This window comes from Propithecus coquereli, unplaced genomic scaffold (assembly GCF_000956105.1).
Source record: "Propithecus coquereli isolate 6110/MARCELLA unplaced genomic scaffold, Pcoq_1.0 Scaffold110, whole genome shotgun sequence".
Classification (NCBI taxonomy): Eukaryota; Metazoa; Chordata; class Mammalia; order Primates; family Indriidae; genus Propithecus; species Propithecus coquereli.
The window spans coordinates 1667148-1694630 of NW_012134970.1; the positions used below are offsets into that span (position 1 = coordinate 1667148).

Consider the following 27483-nt stretch of genomic DNA (forward strand, 5'->3'; position numbering starts at 1 on the left):
GATATTTATTATGTTCCAGGCATTGTTCACATCCTTTATATGTTGCAGTAGCTAACTTTTACTACATAAACAAACTACCCTAAAACTAAGTGGCTTAAAACAACTGTTTCTCACAATTCTGTGGATCAGTGGAGCAGTATTAGGCAAGACTTCTGATCTAGACTAGTTTGGCTGATTTCTACTATGCTCTCCATTGCATCTGCAGTTAACCAACAGTTTAGTTGGGGCTGGATGCACTAGGATGGCCTCACTGACATGTCTGGCTATTGCCTAATGTCAGCTGATGCTATGGGGATGACTGAGCACGTGTCTCTGATCATCCAGGAAGCTAGCCCCTTCTTTTTCATGGGACATGTGGGTTCCAAAAGCAGCAAGAGAGCAATCCAATGTAAGGCACGTGTGTTTACAATCCTATTCTTGTGTTTTGTTTGCTAGTGAGAAGCAGATGCCAAGGCAACATTTGATGTGTATGAGATTTTTTGCCAAAATGTCAGTGAAGGAAAAATGGGTAGGGAGCCAGAAGAGGCTGGAGAGTGTCAGATGGTGATGTAGGTCTAACCCCTAGGAAAGAAAGAAGGAAAGAAAGAAGGAGGGTTGGGTAGGAAGAATCTCAGACTGAAGTGCAGTTCTAAGAAAACTTTGGCTAGGCCAATGGGAAGTCCTCAAGTCCAAGTCACCACAAAGCTTTATTAATCTACTCTAGCTATGATATTCCATTTGGCACAGCAGTTATACCTGGGACTACTATTTGATTAAGCCTGTAGTAGTCAAAAATCCCTTTGTGGAAAGACTAGGGGAATTATCACAATGTATACTTGCCCCAGTGAGTAGTCCTTTCTTAGGAATCTGACTACTGCTGTCATCAATAGATTCTTGATCTGAAAATTGGCTCAGATGTGTGGGAACAGAGCAAGGGATCATGACTTTTTGTTGCGGTGATCATCCTCAGCCTCCTGCTCTTCCATTTGTCTCTCTTTTTGATTGTAGATATTGAGGAGTATCTTTATTGGCTACCCATTTATTCTGTCCCTAGAGATGACATGTTCTGTCTGCCATCTCTGCAGCTCCCTGCACATCAAGCCCTCTTGGCTGCCTCTTTGACCTTGCCAGTAATTGCAGCCTCTTGCTTCTAGTAGTTTGCACACTACAAGTTGAGGATCATGGGACTTCAGGTCCCATGGATATTAATGACTCAGCTCTATGACTAGCTTTGGGCTGCAGAGGAGAGCTGCTTTTGAACTTCTTGCTGTCTTCCTCTCATCTATACGTTCCTGATAGCCTTGGTCAATGGGATTTCCTTTGGGCTCTCCCATAAAAAATAATATTATGTGTTTTCTGGCTTGACAAATATATCCATTCCAGCATGCCCAGTTCCTCCAACCTTCTTTTTTTTGAACCATCTGCCAGGGCATGCAAGGCAGTTTTACTTTACTCAACATTGGCCATCACTTTTCCAGGCCTCTAATCCTGTTAGCAAGTTTGCTCATCCTCTGGGATCCCTGGGAGGCTGTTAAATTCCGTGTCCAAAAATGTGTCCTCAAATCAGTGAATCAAGGTGTCAAAGTACCTAGTCTTATACCCCAGTCTCCTTGACCAAGCATCCTCAAAATTCAAACTCACAATCTCGCGTGGTGCTAGCTAATTCCTCTTTTGGTGTATAATCTTGTTACTCCCAGCACTTTCCTGGCTGAGTAATACTGGGATTTAACCCTAATTATTGGCCTAGCAGCCAGGAGTGGAGGTAAAGGCAAGTCCCACAAGGAGGTACCTGTTGCCTTGTGGGGGAGGGGCATTGGCAGCACTTCCTAGCACAGAGGAAGTTCTGGCTCTTACTAGGCCAGAGTAGGCCACCTCTTTAAGCTGTGAGAGTTCCCGGGAGTTGGGGGCGGGGGGTGTCTGCAGATCCAGCATCCTATGGTGTGTCCATCCAAATATCCTCCTCTTATGTTTCAGGGGCAGCAAGAGCCCTGACCTTAGAATGATAGACCTTCCTAGTCTGAGCATTTGAATGTCTCTGGAGCTCTATAAATCGAACTACCAGATCTCTGTTGCTTAGCTGTGTCAGCTCTTTCACTGCAGGAGATGATGGCCTCTTTGAAAGCTGCTCAACTGGTTGTCTGGTTCTCCACTTAGTCTTTGACTGTTAATGGCTCTCAGTTTCTCAGTATCTTTCTTTGGGTGTCAGTACAACTTAACAGTAACTGACCAACACTGCTGTCTTTGTAGGCAGTATTCCTTCCCCTGGTTTTTAAATGCCTAAAACATTGCACCCACGAGGACATTCCCTCCGCTCAGGTCACCTCCAGTAAAATCTGTAGCAGTTGAACCACTACCAAGTGCTAGGGTCTATCTGCATTCCTCATTCCCACCAGGCAATGAGCGAGGCTGTCCCAGATTTTCACCTTACCACCTGTGTTGTCGAACCAATCCTGGTACCACTTGGGTCCTCTAAAAAGAAGATACCGGCCGGGCGTGGTGGCTCACGCCTGTAATCCTAGCACTCTGGGAGGCCGAGGCCGGCGGATTGTTTGAGCTCAGGAGTTCGAAACCAGCCTGAGCAAGAGCAAGACCCCGTCTCTACTAAAAATAGAAAGAAATTAATCGGACAACTAAAAATATATAGAAAAAATTAGCCAGGCATGGTGGCGCATGCCTGTAGTCCCAGCTACTCGGGAGGCTGAGGTAGAAGGATTGTTTGAGCCCAGGAGTGTGAGGTTGCTGTGAGCTAGGCTGACGCCATGGCACTCACTCTAGCCTGGGCAAAAGAGTGAGACTCCGTCTCAAAAAAAAAAAAAGAAAAAAAAAGAGAACCAAAGGAGGGTTTATGCAGAAAGGGTCTTGAACTAAAACACAATGCTAACAGAGTGTCAGTCAGGCTAATTAGGAGTCCATTTATCCCCTGTACTTCGGCATTGCTGGGGACTGGCCTTGGAAAGCATGGCCTAGTGACAGAGGCAATGCAAGTGTCAGTCAGTTATGCTTTTCACAGTGGGAAATCTGAGAGGCACATTTTCATGGCTACATTATCCAGTAAGCCAAAGCAAATCACATGTCTATACCCAGATACAAAGTATAGGGAATAGATGCCACATCTTGATGAAAAGAACAGCAAAATTATATCGTAAGGGATGTGCCACACTTGCATTAACTCATTAAATTTTCCCAACAGTTTATGAAGTGGGAATTATTATTATTTAATCGGTGAAGAAACAGGTATAGGGAGATTAACTAGCCCAAGATCATACAGGTGCTAAGTCATGAAGCCAGGATTTGAACTTGGCCGTCTGGCTGCACAGGCTGTGCTCTTTATCATTATACCATACTTTCATTAAGTATATTAGTTTGAATATCACAGAATCTATTAGAAATATTTTATGGTCCACTTCCCTTCACTAAAATGTAGACTTCAGGATAATAGGGTCTTTATTTTGTCCCCGGTTCCTGGGATAATATTTGACATGTAAGTATTAGTTGAATTAACGTGGATTTGAAAAGCACCACATTATCCTTCCTACAAGTCTCAAAACTTAGAGAAACAGAAGAAAATTCTATTTAGTCTAGACCTATATTTATTTTATTTTTTAATCTTGGCCTATTAAAAAATCTGGACATGCTAGTATAGTAAGTAACCCTAACATATAATTGACAATATAGAATTGATTGGAATTGTTTGCTTATAACTAAGCTTGAAAATAGATTCCAATAGAGAAAGAAAATTTCTGTCTATTGGCAGGTCATAGGAATAGATTTGAGGGGACAGGTTAATATACCCAGTTTGTTAGGTAGCATACCATTTGCTTTATCTTGCTCTCAGAGTTTGTGTTTTATAGGATAGTTGCATTTTAAGACCTTTTTGAGAGGAGATACCCACTATAGACTTTATAAACTTGTGTTATTAACACAAGGCAGGGAGATAGGTTAAATGTAACACAGTCTTTCTGTGATTTGGGGAGAAGGGCAGGGTAGGAAGATGTAGGGCATGTTATTTTAAAGATTAATAAACTGAGAAATAAAAAGGTTAAGCAGCTTGGCCAGAGTCAAACTTAAATGTAGTAAGCTAAAATTTTAGGACAAGTCAACTTGGCTCTAGGAACAGTATTCTTTCTATTACTTTTTTTCTCTGTTCTCAGCCCAGTAATTCTTTTAAATTCTTTCATTTAAAATAGTTTTTTCCACCATTTCTATTTATTATGAAAGGTGTTTTCATCATTTTGAGGACTATCCTTCTCCTGCATTGATAGACGCACACTAGAGCAACAGGCAGACATTAGGATCTGGGCAGCCGCTGGATATAAACTAACTGACCCTTGGTACCACCATAAGGAAGTGGAATATTTAAGACTTTGTGGAAGACATTATAGTTTTCTTTGAGAATTGGGTAAATGGTATCAGAGAAGAGAAACTAGATTTAGTCAGCATAGCCACAGAAGGTAGGAGCAAGTCCCCTGAGTAGATGTCAGAAGAGGGTCTTGGACCCAGTTTAAGAAAAGTGTTACCAGCTAGAGCCACCCAGAAATGGACTGATACTCCTGGTGATGTAATGACTTCTTCATTGCTAGAGGCCCTGTGACCATCTGCTGAGAAGAGTGGTATAGAGACAGTTTTACCAATGGGGACTTTGTGTTGTATGATATCAGACAGGGCCTTTAAAACTAGGTTTTTGTGCTTGCGTTTTCCATCCCTGTGGATATTTGAGACTTGATACTCTCCAAATCATAGCATAAGGCACACTTAAGACTAAGAAACCTATATAATGGAGTTAATAATCTCAACTTTTCTGAAGAACAGTGTTCTTTGCTTAGGATGATTATGAAAGCAGTTAAAGGACAAGTTGCAGTTTTAGATTCCCCACATTATGCCAGAAGTGTTTTTCAGTTAGGTTGACTTTGTTTTCAAAGTATGAGAGTATTTGTCACCATGGACTAAGTGTTGATGTTTCATACAAGTTTTAGGTCACCTCTGTCTATCTGTTTAACTTCATTGGAATATACTTTCATTTCTGGTTAAGGTGAAGTTGATGATTGAAGAACACTTTCTGACATAAAATCTGTGAGCTGTCCATCTCAATCAAGTGAAGACATTTGGCCTCTTTCTTTTATTAGGTCCTGTTAGATCCAGCCGAATTTTTTTTTTAAGGTTTTGAAAACAGATCACTTTTCTTTTCTTGAGCACTGGATGGCTTTATGTCTTTAAACCCTAGAATCCCACTCAGGGTAGTAAAGAGCACAGAGAGGCAAGATAAATTTAAGGAGCATCAGATTCACAATCTCATCTCTTCTCTGAAGCAACAAGTAGTAGAATTAGAAATAGGCTATCAAATGGAACTACCTGCTTGCTGCAGGCTCACATAGAAGTTTGTATGATGTGATTCCACTGGATTATACACCTTTTAAAAGTTCTTTATCTCACTTTGCTTACTGGTATATATGTGTATACACATCTATATGTGTATACTTATATTTTCAAATATTGGCATTCAAGATCTATTTTGTCTTAATAATAAAAGTATATATTGATTAGATAATCAGATTATAAAACATTAGGTATTTACCAGTTTTATCTTTTCCTTAAGGGTCATAGAGCTGTAAGCGACCCTGGAAATCATCTACTTCAATCCATTTATTTTACAGAAGATAGAGTTGTGAACCAGAGAAACTAAGTAATTTGTCCCAGGTCACACTGCTAGTTTTTGCCTGAACTTAAGTCTAAATTTCCTACCTTCTAGTTGCTGGCTCAGTGCGCTTTCTACTTACCACACTGCCTGATCATTCATGAAATGATAGGTCTTTGTTCTACTTAGATATGTGTATGTATTTATTCACATTAAAAACAAACAAAACATTTAAAAACAAACACACAAAAAACTAAGTTAAATTCACTGAAAGGCCAAATGTAACTATAGGACTTTTTGGTAAACTGTTAGCACTGTTCATGGGATCTGTTTAAAGCTTCATTTAGAGTTTGGTAGTTGATGACTTGATGGGAGATAAGCAAAAGGCAAATTTTTCTTATTGAGGTTGGTAGCAGAGTTTTGTTAGTCCTAGAAACAGAATAGTCCCAGTCTGTTCTCCACGTGTCCAGAATAATTGTTTAAAAATAAGCAAACCTAGTCACGTGACTCCTCTGCTTTAACTCCTTCAGCAGCTCCCTTGTGCCTTCAGGATAACATCTAAGCTCCTTAACATGGCCATGAGTCCCCTGATGGTTTGGGCCCTGTTCACATCAGTTTCCCACCACTCCTTTGGCTAACTTCTTTTAGTTCTTTGAATGCAACAAGTTCTTTTACCTTCAGGCCTTTCAATAAAGGTAGGTTAGTTTTCTATTGCCATCTAACAAATTTAGTAGCTTAAAACAACACCAGTTTATTTTCTCACAATTCTTGTAGATAAAAAGTGTGGTACAATGTGGCTGGATTCTCTTCTGAGGGTCTCACTAGGCTAAAATCAAAATACTGCCTTGGGCTATGGCTCTAATCTGAGCTCAGTGTCCTCTTTCAGGCTCATTAGTTGTTGGCAGGATTCAGGCCCCCATTGCCTTGACACCTGACTCCCTTCATCTTTAAGCTAACAGTGGCATGTCTAACACTTATGCCTCGAATCTCTTTGTCTTCCTCTTCTGTCACATCTTTATGACATTCTTTTTGACCCTCTGGCTCATGTGGCTACTTTGGCCCTACCTGGAATCCATGGTAATCTCCTATTTTAAGATCAGCTGATTAGTAACCTTAATTACACCTGCCAAGTCCCTTTGACCATATAAGGCAATCATGGCCATGATACTAGGGGGCAGAGGTCATGGGAGTCAAAATTCTGTCTACCTTAACTTGGTGTCTGCCATATAGTTGATGTCCAGTAAAAAAAAATGTTGAATCAGTCCTTTTTATCCATGAAAGATAGAAGCATGAAAATTAATATAAAATTCTAATACTGTTACCCAGAGGAAGAACTGAGAGGCCAATTTTCACTCAAGATATACAAATTATTAAAAATTTAAAAATAGCTGGCTTTCGTGAGATAGTATACTCCTCATTCGTAGATGCTTTTAGGTGTAAACCCAGTGACAGGCATCAGGAATATCGTTGGGAGGGTAAAGTACATCAACTCTGTTTTGTGACTCATTCTTTGTTAGAGTTGCTGCAAGACCAATGGAGATGGTGTCACTTGTATTCCCATACCTGTGGCTCCTAGGAGAGGTCCACATGCTGTCATTACTGTCAATGGCCCTATCTTTTGCTGTGGAATTACCCTAAAAAAATTCTTAATGACTCACAACTATTGTGTAATCACCCAGTATGGCATGTGTGCCTGCCTACACAGGTGCACATAAACACACACACACACACACACACACACACACACACACACACTATTAGCTATCATAGAGGGTACTCTGTTAGTGATAGCTATGCAGGGGACAAAGTTTTTAATGGACCAGATATTTTTGTTCATGTAGAGTATACTTTTGGGGATAACTGACTTCTTAGTACTTTGGCTATGCTGGTTAGTCATAAATGAATGGCAAGATTGGTGTAGTAGAGTTATTAAATACTTTTACAAGTCATTAACTGTGCAAAAGCAGTGTTAGAAGTAAAAAGACTATTAAGATAGATCAATAAGAGAAGGGTTATAGTGCAGTATTTAAGCACATAGGCTTTTTGGATTCAAACCCTCAGCTCTACTACTTACAGACTGTGTGGCCTTGGACAAGGTATTTGAATCTCTGTGCTTTGTTTCCTAACTATAAAATGAGATGACAATAGTAGAACCTAACTTACAGAGCGATTGTGAGGACTAAATAGGCAAGACAGTAAACGATATAGTACCTGGGATATAATAAGCATTATGTGAGGGTTAGCTGTGTAACTATTATTATTAACAACATCATCATCTAACAGGCATATGAAAGATAGTTCAAGACCTACAACCATGTGCACAGTGTCTGGCATGTACTAGGAATACAATAAGTATTTTTGAGGAAATAAATAATATGCACATTTGTAATTTTTATTTATATCTGCTCTTTCAGAGAAATACAGGAAATGGTCCCAACAACTTTATAAGCATAATACAAGAAACTAAATGCAGTCATAATCTTGAGTAGCTCAGAGCTTGCTAAGGCAGTCTGAAAAATGTCTCCTGCTAGGACTTACCTTCTCTATTCTTTATTAAAGCAAATAGATGTTTTTAAAAGCCTTTTGGATTTTTTTTTGGAAGGAAAGCAAACTATAATTATGTGAAATTAGTACTTTACCTATAGGTATATATCATTTTCATCATGATAAAGTGAAATTTTCTTGCCTTAAAAATGTTCTTTTCGGAAGTCAGGTGAAATGTTAACACTTTGCTTATCTTCACAAACAGGTTCATCCTAAGTTCCACTATAAACAGGCTCATGACCCAGGCACAGACACTTCTTGTGTGACTTTTTCCTATGATGGTAATGTCCTTGCTTCTCGTGGAGGTAGGTTACAAACTTTCTTTTTGAAATTTTTTTGTGTGTAAAATTACTATATTTAACTCTAACAAATGTCTTACTAATATCCTAGCGCTTAGTAAAGCTAGCTATGCTTTTTGTTAGTAAACTTTTGCCAGGCTGAATTTTTCATTAAAATGCATTTCCAACTTGGCAACATTGTTCGTATTAAAAATTATCAAGTAAAATTTAGAATATATTACCTTTTTTTGCCTAAGTTTTTATTTTAGCTTCAAATTCTGTAAGAGTTTGAAGTCTCCACAAATTATCTTTGCCTCTACCCTAGGAATTTTATAGATGATCATCTACATTCTTTCTATGCCATTTTATAATTTTTTTTAAGAGACAGGGTCTTGCTTTGTCACCCAGATTGGAGTACAGTGGTGTGATCATAGCTCACTGTAACCTCGAACCTCCTGCCCCAGCCTCCTGAGTAGCTAGGACTAAAGGTGTGAGCCACCAGGCCTGGCTAATTCATTTTTAAAAAATTTTTGTAGAGACAGGGTCTTGCTATTTTGCCCAGGCTGGTCTCAAACTCCTGGTCTCAAGTGATCCTCCTGCCTTGGCCTCCCAAAGTGCTGGGATTACAGGCATGAACTACCACGCCTGGCCCCATTTAATAATTCTGCATCTGATATTTCAAAGTCTTCTATTGACCGTTGATTTTTTTTCACTTCAAACCCTAACTCAATTTAGTTAAAAAAATTGTATATCTAGATGTTATTTTTTAAATAGTTCTATATGGTCATATTGTAAATTTACTTACCCACACTCATAAGGTTAGATATCATCAGTTGTTTCTAATCTTTTGCAACATCTTTCCCACATGGATATGCTGTGTGTTGACAGGGCAGCTTCTGAGCTAAGCATTATGGGAAAGTGTGGGCCATGGCTGAGCATCTCCCCATAGACCCCTTTATGGGGAGAGAAAAGAAATAGCAGGGTAAGTAGGTTGGAGCTGTGTTACATAGGGCCTTAAATATCACATAAAGGATTTAGTTATCCTGTAGGCCAAAAAAGGAAAAACACTTTGGGCAGCTGAATCTAGCAATGCTATATTTAGCTATTCATTCACTCACTCATCTACTCTATATTGAGTACCTGTGAGCTAGCATTATGCTAGGTGCTGCGTATAAACTGTGAACATCATAGACAGGGTCCCTTTCCTGAAAGAATTTACGACCTAGTGTAGAGGGTAGTGGAAATGAGGAGAGACAAGAGCCTTGGCACAGCTTTTCCCTTTTCCCTAGTTTAACTAGTCCGTGTCCTTTTACCCATGGGAACTCCATTCAGATTCTCTTTCCTCTAAGGAAACCTTACTGATGTAGCCAAACTACCCTCATTTGCATAATTTTAAAACATCAAAGCACATGTGCATGTAACTTTCCATTTATGTTATACCTGTCAACTGTGGATATGTGTAAAATATGTATTTCGGTCCATCAATTCTAACATGCTACTCAAGTACAGAGATGACTCACAATTAAAACTATATATATATACACACACACACACACACACACACACACACATATATATATATATATATATATATATATTCTTTATTTAAAAACTATGGTTCTCATCCCAAGAGTGTATTTGAATCCCCTGGGAAGGTTTTTCAAATGATAAATGCTCCACTTAGAAATTCTCTCTTGCATCTTTAGGGTGGTATACCCAAATCTCTGAGTTGAAGTCAGGAGAGAAGAGGGGATAAAAAGGGGAGTTAATTTGAAAACTCTTCCCATAGAATTCTAAAATAGGCGAACCCTCACTCAGTTGACACTTACTGCCTTAGAAGTACAGGACTAACTCTATTTCAGTCAAAGCCATTTTGATGATAATTCTTACCTTCCCCTTTCATCCTATAATAGCTATTGGATAATTTAATTGGTCAACACAACATGCATACTGTATTCCATCATTTTCCTTCCTGGATGTATAGAGTATAGCAGATGAAGTCTATTCATCAGGAAGTCCTCAGGGTGTTGTAAGGTGCTCCTCCTAGCTCCAGAACCTGCTGGGTTAACTGAGATTAATGCAGATTAATGTTTTCTTATTGTTTGAGGATTGTGGGGTTGTGTAACCTTTTTTTAAGACTAAAAGCAAGAGGGTAACATTCCAAAGGAGAGTCTTACAAAGTTCTCACAGAACAAGCAGGTCCTCAGTCCAGCCAGTTGTGGATTAGTGCACCTGCCAAAGTTGGGTTTCAGAGGAAGGGTCGCTGGGGAGAGAAGGGGGATTTTTATTGAACTCTCCACTCACCTCATTTGCACCTGATACTGATTCTTTATTGGACCTGAGGGGGTTGAGGTAGGTCTCAGCTGTGGGCACTGGGGAGAAAGAACAGCAAAAACATTACTTATATGAGTTCAGCTTTTGTTCTAGTCAGGAATTAGTTAGTAGCCCTATAGAAATATAAAAAAGTGATTCTTAAAAGAATATTCATTGTTCTTTAAATGACTTGGAAAAGCTATACTCCTCAGCAAAGTGAAGAATGATAGCTACAGGTAGAATTACACTGGAGGGAAGGGAAACACATGGCTCACCACCATTAATGTTAATGGATAGCTTTACCCACACACTAGTGGGAAAAGTAATCTGTTGTGAATTGAACTATTTTCAATCCTGATGGTTATTAAATTAAGATATTCTCAAGAAGTCAGGTTACGCTCATATATACCACAGAGGAACTACCATCTGCTCTAAAATCACTCCTTAGATTCTCCGGGGTTCCTTTTAGACTACAGATGCTACATTAATCTGGAAAGGAATTTCTAGAAGGCCGATTCATTATCTTATAGCTTTCTACTGTTCTTGCAACTACTGTGTTTGAGCTCCCTGAACAGTTAAAAAAGTGAAACATGCTTATGTGCATCTGGCTTCTTTCTCTCTTTCCTTTCTTTCTTTCCTTCTTTCTTTTCTTTTCCTTCTTTCCTCCCTCCTTTCCTCTCTTCCTTCTTTTCTTCCTTGCTTCCCTCCTTATACGCTAAGTTTAGCAAACTCTAAACTTGGAGTGAGTTCTTTTTGCATGATTCACTTTTCTTTTTTTCTTCTCATTCCTCTGTTAGGTGATGATACATTAAAATTATGGGACATCCGACAATTTAATAAACCACTTTTTTCAGCCTCAAGTCTTCCCACCATGTTCCCAATGTAAGTAGTATGTTTTTAATATTTGATCAGCTTAGGAGAATGGAAAAGAAATTTTTTTACCTTAATGTTAATTTGTATCATATGTCTTTAAATCTTCAAGAGACTTGAGTGATTGAAATCTGCTTTTTGAAAGATGCATTTTTATTTTGTACATTCTTCAGACTATAAAAAATTTTAAAGTTAATATGTGTGTTCATGTGTTTGTGTGTGTATATATTGTGTGCATGCACAGGTCTTGGGGTACTAAAATATATATTGAAAGATTTAATCTTTTAATATTGTATAAATGATAGGGTAGTCCTGTGTATCTGTAGTTTTTTTTAAATTTGAAGTCTCTCATACCATTAAAACAGTTTCTAATAGTTACTAAGCATTTATAATACAGCTCATTTTCTCAAATTTTTCTTATCATTCCAATCAGTAATTCAGCATCCTTCAGACTGTCTTCCTCTGGGTAACTGAACACTATCTCCATTCTACTCACTTGGCTACTGAAGCTTTTAAAGATTTGGGGGAGGGTGGGTAGCTGAGGTGGGATTTGACCTCCAAATCCTATAGTTGGGGTTTAGGCAAATTTTTCTATTTTGGCAGAAATGAAATTCCACATCTGTGTTAAGTAATGACCAACAGGGAGAATGTTAAGGTAATGGAAGCATCAAGTGAAGGGAGCTTTATAATAATACGGCACTAAATCTAACATGGTCCACTGCCTATGACATCTATCTGTTAGAACAAACAAACAAACAAACATGAATTTATAGCTGATGAGAATTTTTTGAGCTATCATGCCTGCTAAAGTAATGCTAACTATGTAACTTCTTTGGATCATGCCTTAGCTTATTACCACACTCAGGTGGCCAGTCCTCTCATAACAAGAGCTGTTGTATTGTAGTCATCAATTAGGTTCCAGCAGTATAGCCTGCTCCTTGTTTCATGGTGCTTGACTTGACATAATTCAAATTACTTGGGGCCGTGGTATGGCAGTAGTAAAAAGAGTTCACAAAAATGACCAAAATAATCAATACTTAGACATTAGTCATATATAACTCTTAGTAGAGACTCTCAATGTCTATACTGAGTTTTTCCCATGCTCCCTTTGCATTAAAAATATTATAATGTAGACGTTAAAAAGCACAGATGCTGGAGTCAGACTGCCTAAGTTTGAATCCCAGCTGCACCACTTGCTTGTGTTATTATGGGCAAGGTTTATTTAACCTCTTTGCTTCAGCTTCCTAATCAGTAAAATGGGGATAATATCTACCTCATAGGATTATTGTGAAGATTAAACAAATTAATATGTGCACTTGACTTGTAAGCCCTATATAGGTGTTAGCTCTTATTACAATGATGTTTATATTTTATTTAATTCACTCATTATGTCTGGGGGGGGTCATAAGCTTATGCTTATAAACTCTTTTTGTCTGTAGGACTGACTGCTGTTTCAGTCCAGATGATAAACTCGTAGTCACTGGTACATCTGTTCAAAGAGGATGTGGTAGCGGCAAACTTGTTTTCTTTGAGCGTAGGACTTTCCAAAGGGTGTATGAAATAGACATCACAGATGCGGTATGTATGTTTTTTTTTCTTCCCAGCCTTGAGAATGAAGTGAAGTTTGCATCTTAGCCAGCTTTCATTTCTTTGTTTGTTTGTTTAATAGAACATAAGCCCTGGCCCTTACAACGTGATGGTAGCTGCGATTTTCTCGGCACAGGAGTTATCAGTACATTGCAGTCTAGCTGATCTACCCTATCCCTTTTCCGGTATTTCCCATGGGCTCACACTTTAGTTGGAATTTCAGCTGGGCTTGGGATGTTTCCCCCTCTCTGACAACCAATTTGAGCAAGGAAGAAGCTGATCATCATGTAGGATACAGAAAGGAGCTTTCCACAATCTGCATGTTTGTGGGGATCTAGAGATTGACGGAAGTGAAAGGTTATGCCCTCAGAAAGTGATGAAGTTTATCATTCTTTTCTAAATCCTGAAGACGTTGACAGAATTCTGCTTGTCAGAGTTGCAGTCATTAAGTTAATTAAGTTCAGCTTCCACTGAGCTTAATTGCTATTTAGTTATTTGGAAATTTAAAACATTTCAGATTTAACTTCTACATCTAAAAAGAAAAACACAACAAATCGTTAGTTTTGTTTACATATATATGTGAACGCTGAAACACCAGCATTCACTCATTCATGTCCTGAGACTGGAGCCACATGTAATACAGTAATAGTGAAGATTCCCAGAAGAATTTGAATTCTTTTAAAGTATGTAGTATTATTTAGATGGTAAGGCAAATCATTGTAATTTTCTGAGTATGAAACAGGCCAATTAATGTGTGTGTAAATTTTCTTTGGCTCATTGTCAAATCCCTTAGTAATATCCTATATCTTAAACAGTGCTCTTATGTAGGTTTCTCCAGTTGTTTCAGCTCTTTGTAAACAGTTGAGATGTATTATGCACTTAACTGACTCAGACAATTGAACAACTGTTTTTAAATCACCAGCAAAAAGCTCCTGTCTCTAATGTTCTAGTATTACTATGGAGTCTTAATTTGTAGGCCCTAAATTTGAAACCATGGTATAGTTAGAGTATTATAGAAAAAGTGAAATAACAATGAGACTAAATCTAGATGAGTTCCTAAGTTTAATAGATTCTAATCTCATGACATAATTTGAAATGTGCCAGCACTCATAATACTTTATTGGGTGCATTCAGGAGCCAACTAAAATACTAGAATCAAAGAACAACAATCAACTCCATCAACTTTAATCTCAAAAAGTAAAATTATTATAATTAGTTGTTCCAGAAGTAAGCTGTATTCTGCTGTGCCTCTCAATGACTGTATGTTTCAGTATCATTCTTGGTGTTGTGTTTTTAACGTATAATTTAAGTTGAAATATAAATAAATTGAGGAATGTAGAAGTATGATTGCATTTTTAAAGACATGCTGGTCTTCTGTAGTTTACAGGAAGAACACGCTGGAAAAATCAGTTTCTCATAATGTGATAAATTTTTGTTCTCTGAGTTGCTTTTCTAGCTAGATCTTTTTCTCCATAGCACTTACAGCCACGTCATATATCATATATTTGTTTGTTTTTGTCTGCCTTCTTCCACCAGGATATAAGTCACACAAGGGCAGAAACTTTGTTTTGTTCACTGTGGGATCCTTAGTGCTTTGAACTGTGCCTGACACATAGCTCTTAATATTTATTGAATGAATGATTGATATAGTTGGGAAGTAGAAGTAATGTGTATTTTAGACCATAGGTGTATCTTTGGAGAGTGGGGCAGGAGAGAGGATAGATAGGGATGGAAAAGTAAACTGGCCTTGTATACCCCGTAAGAAGAAGATGACTGTATCTTGTGGCTTTTTTAAAGCAAGGAATGTCACATTCAGATCCAGGTTTTTAGAACAGTTAATTCTTTTGAAATGTAAAGGTTGGACTTATACGATTTATTGAGCATTTGTAGATGAAGCCTGAGGTTTATAACTTAGGAGACTGGGTGAATATTCCTTAAGATAAAAATATATAGAGAGAAAATAAAGCAGATTTTGGAAGGAAGTGAATTCTGTTGTTGATATGTTGACCTTGAAGTACCTGTAGGACTTCTGGGTAGAGATGTTCAGTCCACAGATGGGTAAGTTTGGTGCTTAAGAGAAAGACAGTTTTGGGGGGAACATTTATAATTTGGAGTTGAAATGTTGATTGCTGATGAATTTGATTAAGGGAACGGCATAAAGGATAGAAAAGATGAGCCCTAAGAAACATCAGCATTTAGGAGATAAGCAAATGAAAAGAAGCTAACAAAGGAGAATGTTCATCAGATATCATATATTGAGTCATCTTAGAAAAGTCAGACAACAAATTTTGAGATCCATTTTAATGGATGAAGAGAGAGCTTAAAATAGGAACAAAACCACTGCACCTTAGAGTGGCCTTTTAAATTGTTGATTTAGTGGGGGTGGCGGCTTGTTGTTCTTCGCATGAAACAGCATCATTTTTCTGTTTATGTAGTAGAATGTCATGTTGTTATGTTTAAAGGGGCTTTAAACTGCCCTTTTGACCTATTGTCTCAAGTTTTGAGTCTTCTTGGAATTTAAGAAAATAAATACATTCCTTGGATAAAGGGTGGACACTTTGCTAGAAGAGCCAAAAATTGCCTCTTTTATTTTGTTATGTTTTTGTCATTAAAAATCAGGATAGTTGTCATTCTTTGGAAATACCACACTCCATTGTAGTAAGTTACTTACTATATGTTGAGTTTTAATTTGCATAAAAGACAGTCTTTCCTATTCTTGATATCAACAGTTGGTAGCAACTTGTTTGACTGAGGCGCAGACAATGATGGCATTATGTCTATCCTAGATGTGTCTGTTTACCTTAATGCGATATGATTGGTTACACTCTTCCCATACCCTCTTCTAAAACAGAATAAACCCCTACGTATATGGAGCCAAACATGGTTTTCAGTCAGAGAATGTTAACAAATGTTATATTTGAAAACACGGCTGTAGCATCTATCACAACTGATCTAACACGTGCCCTTGGAGGGGAGGGGGAAGGGGAAGGGGAAGGGAAGGTAAAGGGAAACTTCCTTCAATATTTTCAACTAGACTGCCTTGGACATTCCAAGGTTGATTGAAAATCCTAGTATTAACATAAGAATATATGATAGTCAAAAGTTCTTTTAAGGAAGAAAGAAATTCATTTTTGATTCCTAAAAAGTATTTGATTATCTTTAGGAATGTTTTTTAACCACTGAAGAGAATAGATAGCAAAGAACAAGGGTTATCTTAGGTTTATACTTCTTTCTACCACTATTTGTGCTCCAGAATATTCCCTTCCTATGAGAAATGAAATTTAGATTATGCACACCTCATTCATGTTCTTTAAAAAAGAAACCTCAGAATGTGAAGTATTAGGTATTGTCTATCAGTTTGAAATCTTGTGGTGGTGCTTTCCATGGAGCTAACTCTATAGTTTGAGAAAGTATATACTCTGGACCTGCATTCCTGGAATTTTATCATTTATTTTCATCTTCATCAAGTGGAGGAAAATGAAATAAAAATAGTGACTTTGCTATTTGTTATTAACTCTAGCCTTCTCCCAAAAGACAGAGAGAACTTGAAATTTTTTTTTTTTTTTTTTTGAGACAGAGTCTGGCTCTGTTGCCCGGGCTAGAGTGCCATGGCATCAGCCTAGCTCACAGCAACCTCAAACTCCTGGGCTCAAGCAATCCTGCCTTAGCCTCCCGAGTAGCTGGGACTACAGGCATGTGCCACCATGCCCAGCTAATTTTTTCTATACATATATTTTTTTTTAGTTGTCTAGATCATTTCTTTCTATTTTTTTTAGCAGAGATGGGGTCTCGCTCTTGTTCAGGCTGGTCTCCAACTCCTGACCTTGAGCAATCCACCCGCCTCGGCCTCCCAGAGTGCTAGGATTACAGGCGTGAGCCACCGTGCCCGGCTGAGAACTTGAAATTTTTATACAACGAGATTTGAGATTTATTTATTTACTGATTTGCTTACTACCAACTTTATCCCTGCCCCTTATTTTTAACCATGGGTATCGTTTGAGAGATATATACACATATATATATATAATTATCGTTGAAAATTATGTTAAGTTAAAGTTTGTATATTTACCAAAAAGAAAAAAAAATTCATATTTAGGACCCATGTCTCTGATTAAAGAGATAGCCTACTGTATATACTGAGGAACCATGTTGTGTTAAAAAAACTATTTAAAAAAACAAATTTTTTCCATGAAAATAATACCAGCTGTGTTTCCTTCTTTATTTAATTATGTGAGTTCTGAAGAGAACTTGAGTTCACATTAATTTTCCTCACCTTGTAAGATTTGATTCTTCATATATACAGTTCAATGAAAACTACATCAATGAAAACTACGTATTAACTTTCTATATATTGTAGTTTTCTGATTGTAAAGTTATAGTACATATTAAATCTAAAAAATTGACAAAGAGAAGATCATAAAAAAGTAAATATATCTAATCCTACCATCCACAAATTATTCTAGGTGTGACATTTAAATTAATAAATTTTGATGTTTAAGAAAATTGCTATATGTGGCTTTTATAATACAACTATTAGGACAATGTTTTACTCTCAGGAAGCACAGTGGTCACTCAGAAAATGACATATAACATAAAATGAAAGTGTTATACACAAACATGTGACGTATAATTACATACATAAAATGGAAGCGTTAACACTTTTCATTTCACAAAAAAAGATTAGGAGAGAATATTGATACTTTAAATCCAAAGAAATTGAAGAGGAAGAATAAATGGATATAAAAGGGCCATGAAATAATAGATCCTTCATGAAGCTAGCTATTTATCTTAATTTATAAGTGTAAGGGACACACTGACCATTCAGACTATAGCCAACCTCTGTTATTTGTACTTATGGAGAGGAACAGAAAGGTAATTCAAATTAATGGATATTCCAGAAGGTTCTCAGATTTGGCTCTGGAATGTATCTTTGTTCTTACATTTGAATATAGATATATCTGATCTGGGAATTCACTTCAAACAAATTAATGATGCTATGCCTGTGAAATCTTCACACTGAAGGAGTTGAGGAAATCATCTGTTCTTTCATTTTGTACTGGGAATAGACTAATCATCTGTCTCACTGATATAAAGTCCCAGCTCAGGCAGAATTGTACCTCCTTAAAAGTTTTCTAGAAATAAAGAAGTCAAGCAGTGTCTCTGGCTAGTCAGGGTCATACAAGGAATAGTACACAGAGAGAACTTGAGCTATCAGCAGTGCAAATGCCAACTGAAAATAAACTTGAAACTGTATTTGGCATTTATCTGCCTTCTAAAATATAGTGAAACCTTGTTAATGTGAAACACAAGGAGATGGAAAATATGGGCTTTGAATTAACTAGCTTTCCATTATCTGATTTTTATTATAGAGCAGTCAGGCAGCTGGTTGACTAGGGAATAGCAATTGCTTTGAATTATGTATTATTTTGAATACAGTGATATCAGCTTAATGAAATTTTACTGTAATTCACAGGATTAAACAGTGCAGAGGGAGTGCAAACTCCCTAGAGGGAGCCTGATTAACATTTCTGTATTTATTAAAATATATGTATTTGCCCACAGCCAAGTGATAGGACAGTATACTCAACATAGGTGTATGAAGCATTTGCTCATCGAGAAAAGAAAAGCAGAATATGAGAGCACCAGTTGTTTCCTGGTCTTCCAAAATGTGTGAATATTTGATAGGGAACCTGGGAGTGAATAGAAGGTGATAGAGTTTTAGTGTAAATCTGCCAATGTGCAGTTACACATTTCTTTCTCTTGGCACTATCTTTTCCAGGGTCAAGAGCTAACTTTGAGCATGGCTGTAAGGAGAATGTTTTACTGTCAGGGAGCACAATGGTCATTCAGTACTACTTTCTCTCGAGTGTTTTCTTTACTGAAGAAAAGAGATGCCAGTAGGATATGGTGAAAAACAACATTGCATTTTTGCTGCCTTCATAATTTGAATTACAAGGCCATCGTGAAGACACTAAACCCTTTCTTGGGATTTCCTGAAGCAAGCAGCATACATATATTAATAAAAGTTAAACAGTAGCTGGAACTCAGCTGGAGTTACCTACTATGTTAGCTTCACAGTTTGGTGGGGGTAGGTGTGGGGGTGGAGGGGGTGGCAGCTGGTATCAGTAAGACTTGATTAAATTACTTCTTGACTCTCGTTGTACCTTAAGGTATTATGTTATGGAAGTTCCAGAGTAGTCATTCTCAAGATTTGAAGAATACAGTTGAATTTTCATCTGTAGGCACATGAGAGTAAAGAGAAAAGAAATTACAGATTTCATGGTCATTTAACTGTTAATATCTACCTTATCAAGTCTTAAAATGTTTTAGGTAGGGAAAATGACAAGAACTAGATTAGTGCTGATTCTTCTTTATTATTTTAAAAAATTATGATATAGTAAAATTGACCTTTTCGAAGTGTGCAGTTCTGTGATTTTTATTTGTAACACATGTATAGATTCACGTGTTCACCATCAACACAGTCAGCACACAGAACAGTTCCATCACCCCCCAAAAAACTCTTTTTTGCTATCCCTCTATAGTCATCAACTCACCCCCTCTTGCAACCCTCACTTCTAATTACTGGCATTCACTGATCTGTTCTTCTTCACTATTGTATTGTCTTTTCAAGAATGTCATATAAATGGACTCATATAGTATGTAACCTTTTGAGACTGGCTTCTTTCAACAGAATGCCTTTGAGATTAATCCAGGTTGTTATGTATATCGGTAGTTTGTTACATTCTGAATGGTATTCGACTATACAGATGGACCACAGTTTGTTAATCCATTAAAGGACATTTGATTGTTTTTTGTTTTCGGAGATTATGGGTAGAGCTTCCATAAGCATTCATATACAGGTTTTCATGTGAACATAAATTTTCATTTCTCTAGGGTAAATACCTAAGAGTAGGATTTCTGGGTTATATGGTAAATGTGTATTTATTTTTATAACAAACTGCCAAACCATATTTTAGAGTAGTCATACATGCTATTTTGCATTCCCATCCACAGTGTGTGCGTTTTTCATTTGCTCCACATCCTTACCAACACGTTGTATTGTCAGCGTTTTTATCTCTTCTAATAGATGTAGAATGGTATCTCATTATGGTTATAATTTGCATTTCCTTAATAGCTAAGGATGTTGAATAACTTCATGTTCTCATTTTCCATCCTTATATCATTGTGGTGAAGTGACTGTCAAAGGATTTGCCCATTTTTAAATTGTTTTTTTCTTTACTGTTAAGTTTTGAGAATTCTTTATGTATTCTAGATACCAAGTTCTTTGTTGGACGTGTGATTTGCAAATATGTTTTTCCCAATCTGTTGCTTGTTTTTATTTTTTTAGTAGCGTCTTTTACAAAACAAAAGTTTTTAATTGTGATGAAGTCAAGTTTATCAATTTTTTTTTTTTATGGATTGTACTTTTTGTGTCACATCAAAGAGCCACTTGACTAAACCAGGGTCACACAGATTTTCTCCTATGTTTTCTTCTAAAAGTTTCATAATTTTCTGTTTTACATTTAGGGCTATCTATTTTAAGATAATTTTTGTATAATAGAGTGAGGTAGAGGTCGAAGCAGGGCTAGGACTCAGGTGAGGCAAGTGAGATACTTTCCTCAAGCAAAAAGTTTAAGGGGATGCCAAAAAAACTCAGTAATCAAGATAAATAACGGTTTAATACAACATTATAAAAATCAAAATGTATGCAAAAAGCCATAATTAATAAAATATCCAACTTTTAGTTAAAAATGGTTTAAGTAACAGTGCTGTGCCAAGCTGTATTCAAGTCTGAGGCCAAAGGAAAACTCAACTGGATTGATCTTGTCTCTATTTAAAATTTTGATGTTTTGTTCATCATAGACTTTTTGAGGCGGGGAGGGAGTAGAGAACTAGCGTGAGGGAAATCATGACTCACTGTTGCTTTAGTAATACTTTGAATTCTGGACTTCTTCCCAAATCCACCTACTACTGTTTACTTTTCAGAGTCCTCAGATAGGTAGGCTATGCCTTCTGTCCAGGTTTTTTAACTGTATTCAGAGGGAGAGACTGAATGAGATATGTTTCTGTTATCTTACCCAGAACCAGAAGCCTTTTTTTTTTTTTTTTTTGAGACAGAGTCTCACTATGTTGCCCGGGCTAGAGTGAGTGCCATGGCGTCAGCCTAGCTCACAGCAACCTCAAACTCCTGGGCTCAAGCGATCCTACTGCCTCAGCCTCCCGACCAGCTAGGACTACAGGCATGCACCACCATGCCTGGCTAATTTTTTCTACATATTTTTAGTTGTCCAGATAATTTGTTTCTATTTTTTTTAGTAGAGACGGGGTCTCACTCTTGCTCAGGCTGGTCTCGAACTCCTGAGTTCAAATAATCCACCTGCCTTGGCCTCCCAGAGTGCTAGGATTACAGGCGTGAGCCACCGCACCCGGCCCAGAAGATTTTTAAATTAAAAAAATGACAATGATGATGGAAAACACAAAATTAAACAGTACAAATTATAGCAGTTGTGTCTACGAGGACACTTCTAAGTTAGCTGCACATTTGGAGGGACATTCCTATGGTAGGAAATAAAGTAATATCATTGATGCTAGAGTGAGTCACCACTCTTACTCTGGTGGTATGTTCCCTTGACATGCTATGCCACAAGGCAGACCTACTGGCTTTTGCTTCATTTCCTGCCATTGGTATGAAGCATCCTTTGCTTAATTTCTCAATGTTATTTTCCAAAGCCCATCTCCCTGTCTGCCTAAGAACTATGATTTAACTCTCCTATATAAACATTTAAGTTACTTTCAACAGTTTTTACTACCTCCCTAAAGAGTTCATTTCTGTGTGTGAAATCTCTTACCATCAGATCATTTTTTTCTTGATTTTAGCCTCAGATTCTCATGTTTAGAGCCTACATCCTTTACTCTAGTCCTCGTGGAGTTGGAGAACAGCTGGTCAACATCCTCTGTTTCCTCGAAGATTATAAAGTTACTGTTGTCTTGTCTGAGGGAACCAAACTTAGTCTTTTGTTCTTCTTTTTTTAACATTTCCTTATGGATCATATTTTCTCAACACTTCTATTATCTGTCCTACTTCCTTCTCAGCCATTTCTGGATTCTTCAGTAACCAAATTGGAGGAAGGGTCTCTTCAGGGCTGAAGGTGCCATATGGGTGGTAAGGGCATCATATTCCTAATGCTTATTAATAACAATACATATAACACATAGTAGGTATTTGGTGAGTACGTATTTGTTAATTTTGATTTGTCTTTTATTACATTTTATTCTAGTATATTCTTATTGGGACTTACTATAATGACCTATTCCTTATCACCTTCTCTTGTTTTTGTATTTTTGTTAATAGTTTTTTAAAGTTTATTTGGAATTTGAGAGCATAAATATATTTTATTTTAGATTGTATGAAAAGCGCACATTTTATTTTAATTGTCTACTTTAAAACAAGATAGATGATCCTTTTTCAGACTTACTAAAAATAGCTGTGTTTTGAGTTCAGTGGAGGAAATACAGATTTACTGTGGATGCTTAAAATACAGGCAATTTAATGAATATAATTTGTTTTGGTTGTTATTCTATTAATGAATATGATCTGTTCCCTGGGTCTACTTTGTAAAACATTCTCTGCTTTCAAGTAAAATTATTTGTTGTAATTTGACACTATATTTTATCAGAAATCTAATCATTATTCTTCCTTAGACTAGAAGACAAATGCTGATACAGTGCTTATCACTTTCTTTTCTCATCTCTAGTCTCTCAAAAGAATAAATTTGTAAATTTTTTTGGACTAATAGATTTTTAATTCAGGTGTAGTTATTTAGATTTCCTGTTCAATATTCTCTTCTCTGATACAGTTTTTACTGTAGGAATCCAGATTCAAACCCTATAGTGAGATGTCTTTCCTATGATCATCTATTTGACAATGATCTCGTTTGGGGAGTTACAACATGAGATGAAGGGCTAATCACATGCTGCTTCAGGCTTCATGAGCAAAAGAATGAGGACCGAATGGAGAGCTTGTCCAGTTTAATGGTTTATCCATATCATTTAATCCCATAACAGGCTGTATTAAAAGGCATCCACTACTCCTTGGTGTCAGCATTTGCAAATGAAGGTTTTCTGCTTCTATTCCTCGTCCTTCAAAACAATAGAAATAGTATTTCCCTTTTGATTACATAGAGACTGTTTTTTTCTCTTCATAAGAATTTGTTTTATTTAATAGGTGTTTAAACTTATCTACATTTCCTTATATAGACATGATGGCCATGAGTGGCAAAGCTGGGTTAAGAATCAGCCACTAGATATTATTACCCTGAAGGAAAAATATACTTAACTCCTCTATAAAATAGAGGGGGAGGAAAAAAAGAGGACCTGATTTAGTAGTTGTTTAAAGATGTTCAGAATGACACATTGTTTTTTACATAATATGTAAACATATAATAGAGACATACTTATCTCCTCTATAAAATAGCAACAAAAAAGAGAGAGAGAGCCTGATTTTGTAGATATTTAAGGATGTTCAGAATGACACCCTCTTCTTTACATAATGTGTAAACATACAATAGAACGATGACTAGTGCTCTGTTGTCTAACCCCAGCACCATATTGTGTCCTATGGATGGGCCAAATGAAGGACTTTATGTCTTGTGGGATTTTCTGACAGTTTTTCCTCTCTCAACCTGAATCTGATGAATGATCTTTGGTAACAAGTTTTTTTCCAGCTGTTCTATAAGAACTCTAGCCAAACTTTCACAATTACGTATAGTGTGGGGAAGAAAGAGGTCTGTAATTAAGATATATCCCTGGATAGCATTTTACCTTTTTTGGAATGATAGATAATAGTCTTGTCAGAGGAGAGCTAAATAAAAGAGAATGATATTTAAAACATCTTTACCTATACTATATTAAGATAAATAATATTTTCACATGTCCTGTGTAATTCATCTGTACAGGAAGATTTAGCTTTTCCTTTATTTTACATACTGATGATTTCCGACATATATTTCTTATCGAGCAGTTAGGGATTTATTAAGTTTCATACATTTGTGCTTTGTGCTTTGTTCATATAAACACAGTACTGGTGGTTATTATCTTTATGCCCATCTCCAATTATTGAAAAATGAGCAAAGGTAAAAGGGCCTGGGTCTCTGTAGATAAGATTGAGAAAGGTGGCCATAGGTAGTGCTTTCGAAGCTTTTTCACTACCTAGTCCTTGTAATAAATGATGATATGTGATATAAACGGATTAGGCTACTCTTTGCTAGAAATGACTAGCCTGAGGCTCCAGCGCCCCAGGCCCCTCTCAGGTGCGAGGGGCTCCATATCTTGGCACAGCTATAACCTATTCTGTGCCCACCAGTGGGAAGCTCTGCTGCTCTAAGTGGGTCCACTGGTATGGGGTCTCTGGGATGTTGGCCTTGTAGGATGACCACCCGCCCGTGCCACTCACCCTGTGGACTTCAGCTTCCAGCTCCTGTTTGTTTCCTGATCCCAGCTTATCATTAATAAGAATAATCACCAGACTTTCTTTAGTCATTACTTGTGCTTTACTTGCTTTCATAAATTCTTCTCAAGTAACAGGATTGGAGAAAATTAACATTTAGTGTTTTGAATTAGATGAGGAAAATTGTATTTAATTTTCTTACCCAAAGAGACCTTCTATTTTCTCTGAGAACTTTTTCTTGTGATGAAATTCTTTAGGCAGGTTTATTATCAGATACAGATGTGATTCATTTAGTGCCAAGAACAGCTGCCAGTTTCCAGATTTTGCTGCTTTAATGATTCCCTTAATTTTAGAGCACAGACTGTAAATGAATTGCCTTTAATAAATGCATTTTCCATGAGTTTGATGGGAATTAATTTGATAATTAGATGTTAATTTTTTTAGAAAGCATAATCCATGCATCTGTACCAAATATTTATGGCAGGTGCAAAGCAACACTTTTCCTCGCTTGGTTTTTCTGCAGCAAGCCCTACATTTATGAAAGTGCTATAGCATTTTTTTTTCCTTCACCATTGGGCTTCTATATGGCTTATCGGAGAGGATTTTTCAGGACAGGGAAGGGAAAAGATTGAGAAGATTTCTGGCAAAAAATGGCAATTGCTATAAGTCTTGCCCAGGTAGAACTTCCTTGCAGTTGGAGGAATGTGGAGGAGAAAATGTGGAGGGTAGGCGTGGGCTCACTTAGAGAGAAGTGTAGAGAAAATGTCTGCCTTTAATCTTTTCCGTTCTGAGGATGTCTCCATGGAGATCAGGTGGGTGTTGAGGAGTCTTATTTATTGGAGACTGAGGCTTCCTCACCAGGTTTGCTTCCTGAACTTTAGAGGTATGAGGCCAAGTCCCATGGCCCATGCATGCTGCAAAGCCATCCAAAGTTTGGGAAGAGCAAGGCTTTGGGAGAGAGTGGAGAGAAAGGACAGGACAAATGATCTGGAAAACAATTCCCATCTTACTTTCCACTTTTTTGGTCCAGTATCTTAATGTAGAAAACCATTTTCTCTTTCTCTGTGAAGTAAATCTTGGGCTTGTGGAAATCTGAAGAAAGTTCTTTCTCTAATACCTTTCTGTTTTTATCTGCCTTCTTTTTATTTGTTTTGGACTCACATCTTGATCTGTGTTCTTATTGTTGGAGATGGGCACACACAGCGCCATTCCGATGTGTTGGAAAGTCCTGTGACTCAAAGGCTGCCTCTATACAAGCGGGCAGATGTGTGTGATAGTTTCCTTCATGGGCAGGTGTCAGGCTTTTTATTTGAAAATTCTGAAAAATGCTTGTTCTCCCAAGGAATTGCTGAGTTAGCTTATCCATTCTTGTACTATATGACAAAAACCAAATGTGAAAAAAACAGATGGAGTTTGGTTTACAGTGTGGGTCAGCAGCTGGGGAGGATCAGGAAATGGTGTTTCAACATAATCATGCTTAAGGTATAAAATTATGAAGACTGTTGGGCTTCTTTTAGCATGTAAAGTAGAATAAGGGTGGTGTTTAGATATGCACTGTACAGACACCTAAGATATTATGCAGGCATTGATTTCTTTTATAGTAACATTTGTGAACTGGGAACTAGTGGGCTTTTTCTTTTATGATTTTAGTAGTACCATCTGCTTTTTAATATAAACTTGTTCAGATTTTTACTTCTGGGTTAGGTGGGTTTGGAAATGATTTAAAAACTCCTCCCCTCCTTGCCACCCCCACTCTCACCCCCATCTCCCAATCTTTCAAAATAGGACTTTGCATGGCTAAGTGCAGTATAAGGGAATGAACAATGGAATTGAAGAAACCTGCCCACCAATCCAGCACCTCTATGAACAGGTGACCTTGGGAAAGTTATCCACCGTCCTATAGCCTCAGTTTCTTCTTCAGTGAGATGGGATGAGATTACTAACTTTGCAGTATTGTGAGGACTCAATTACATTAGATAATATAAAGTTCCAGATGCTTAATATGATAGTTCCCTTCCCACCATGTTCTAAAATGTAAATCCATTTCTCTCTTTAGTTTTCTCCTCCTCCACCCGTTATTTGCTTATATGATTTCACTTAAAGTAAACTCAAAAACCACAGAAATAAATTATTTGGGAATTTTTTGTGGCCTTTTCACTTTTGCTAAGGGGTAATTCCAAAATTCCTATTTTGGAATCTTGACCCTGCTAGTTGTACACTGTGCTTTCTTCTTCTTCAGCCTGCCCCTTCTTTTCTCATTGGTCTGGGCAAGGAAGAAAGATCTCTGTATTGAGCACATGAAGGTCTTGTAACTCCTTCTTGTCATCTTGCTTATGATCTATTCTGGTTACCATCTCTTAGTAGCCACTGCTAAAACAAAGTACTTTTCGGGCAGTTTGTGGTTATTCTGTGCCGAATTGTAAAGCTAAAATGAATGTGGGCTTTGGTTTAAAAGAATAAACCTAATTTGGTGCTGAAATGGAGTTTAGCTTCAGCATCTAAGGGAAGCCATTAGTGGACCCATGTGTTTTGGTAAGACGAAGTACATTAGAGTAAGAATAAAACACTTTATCAATTTAATTAAGCAAATCAGTATATTAAAATATGCACACTAATTTCAGAATCCGGTTCTTTGTATTGCAGTGGCCTTCTGCCATTTGAATCTCATGATATGTGAGGGCTTTCTCTTTGATCCTTATAGATCTCATGTCTTGATGTTCTTCTCCGGTTCTTTGATTCAGATGTTCTCCTTACCCTTATTTGCTGTATTTCTCATTAAATATATAGGTCTGAATGTATCAGGCCCCCAGCCAAAGAAGCACCTTTTCAAGAAC

At 37.3% G+C, this 27483-nt stretch overlaps 1 protein-coding gene across 1 annotated transcript in view; it reads left to right on the forward strand.

Moving 5' to 3' along the window:
* The window catches only part of WDR70 (WD repeat domain 70), a 315052-nt gene that overhangs the window by 255119 nt on the left and 32450 nt on the right, over positions 1-27483 (forward strand). The window contains exons 10-12 of the mRNA XM_012649467.1: positions 8361-8460; positions 11544-11628; positions 13056-13194. Of these exons, the coding sequence (XP_012504921.1) occupies positions 8361-8460; positions 11544-11628; positions 13056-13194 (324 nt within the window). The remainder of the gene's footprint in view (positions 1-8360; positions 8461-11543; positions 11629-13055; positions 13195-27483) is intronic.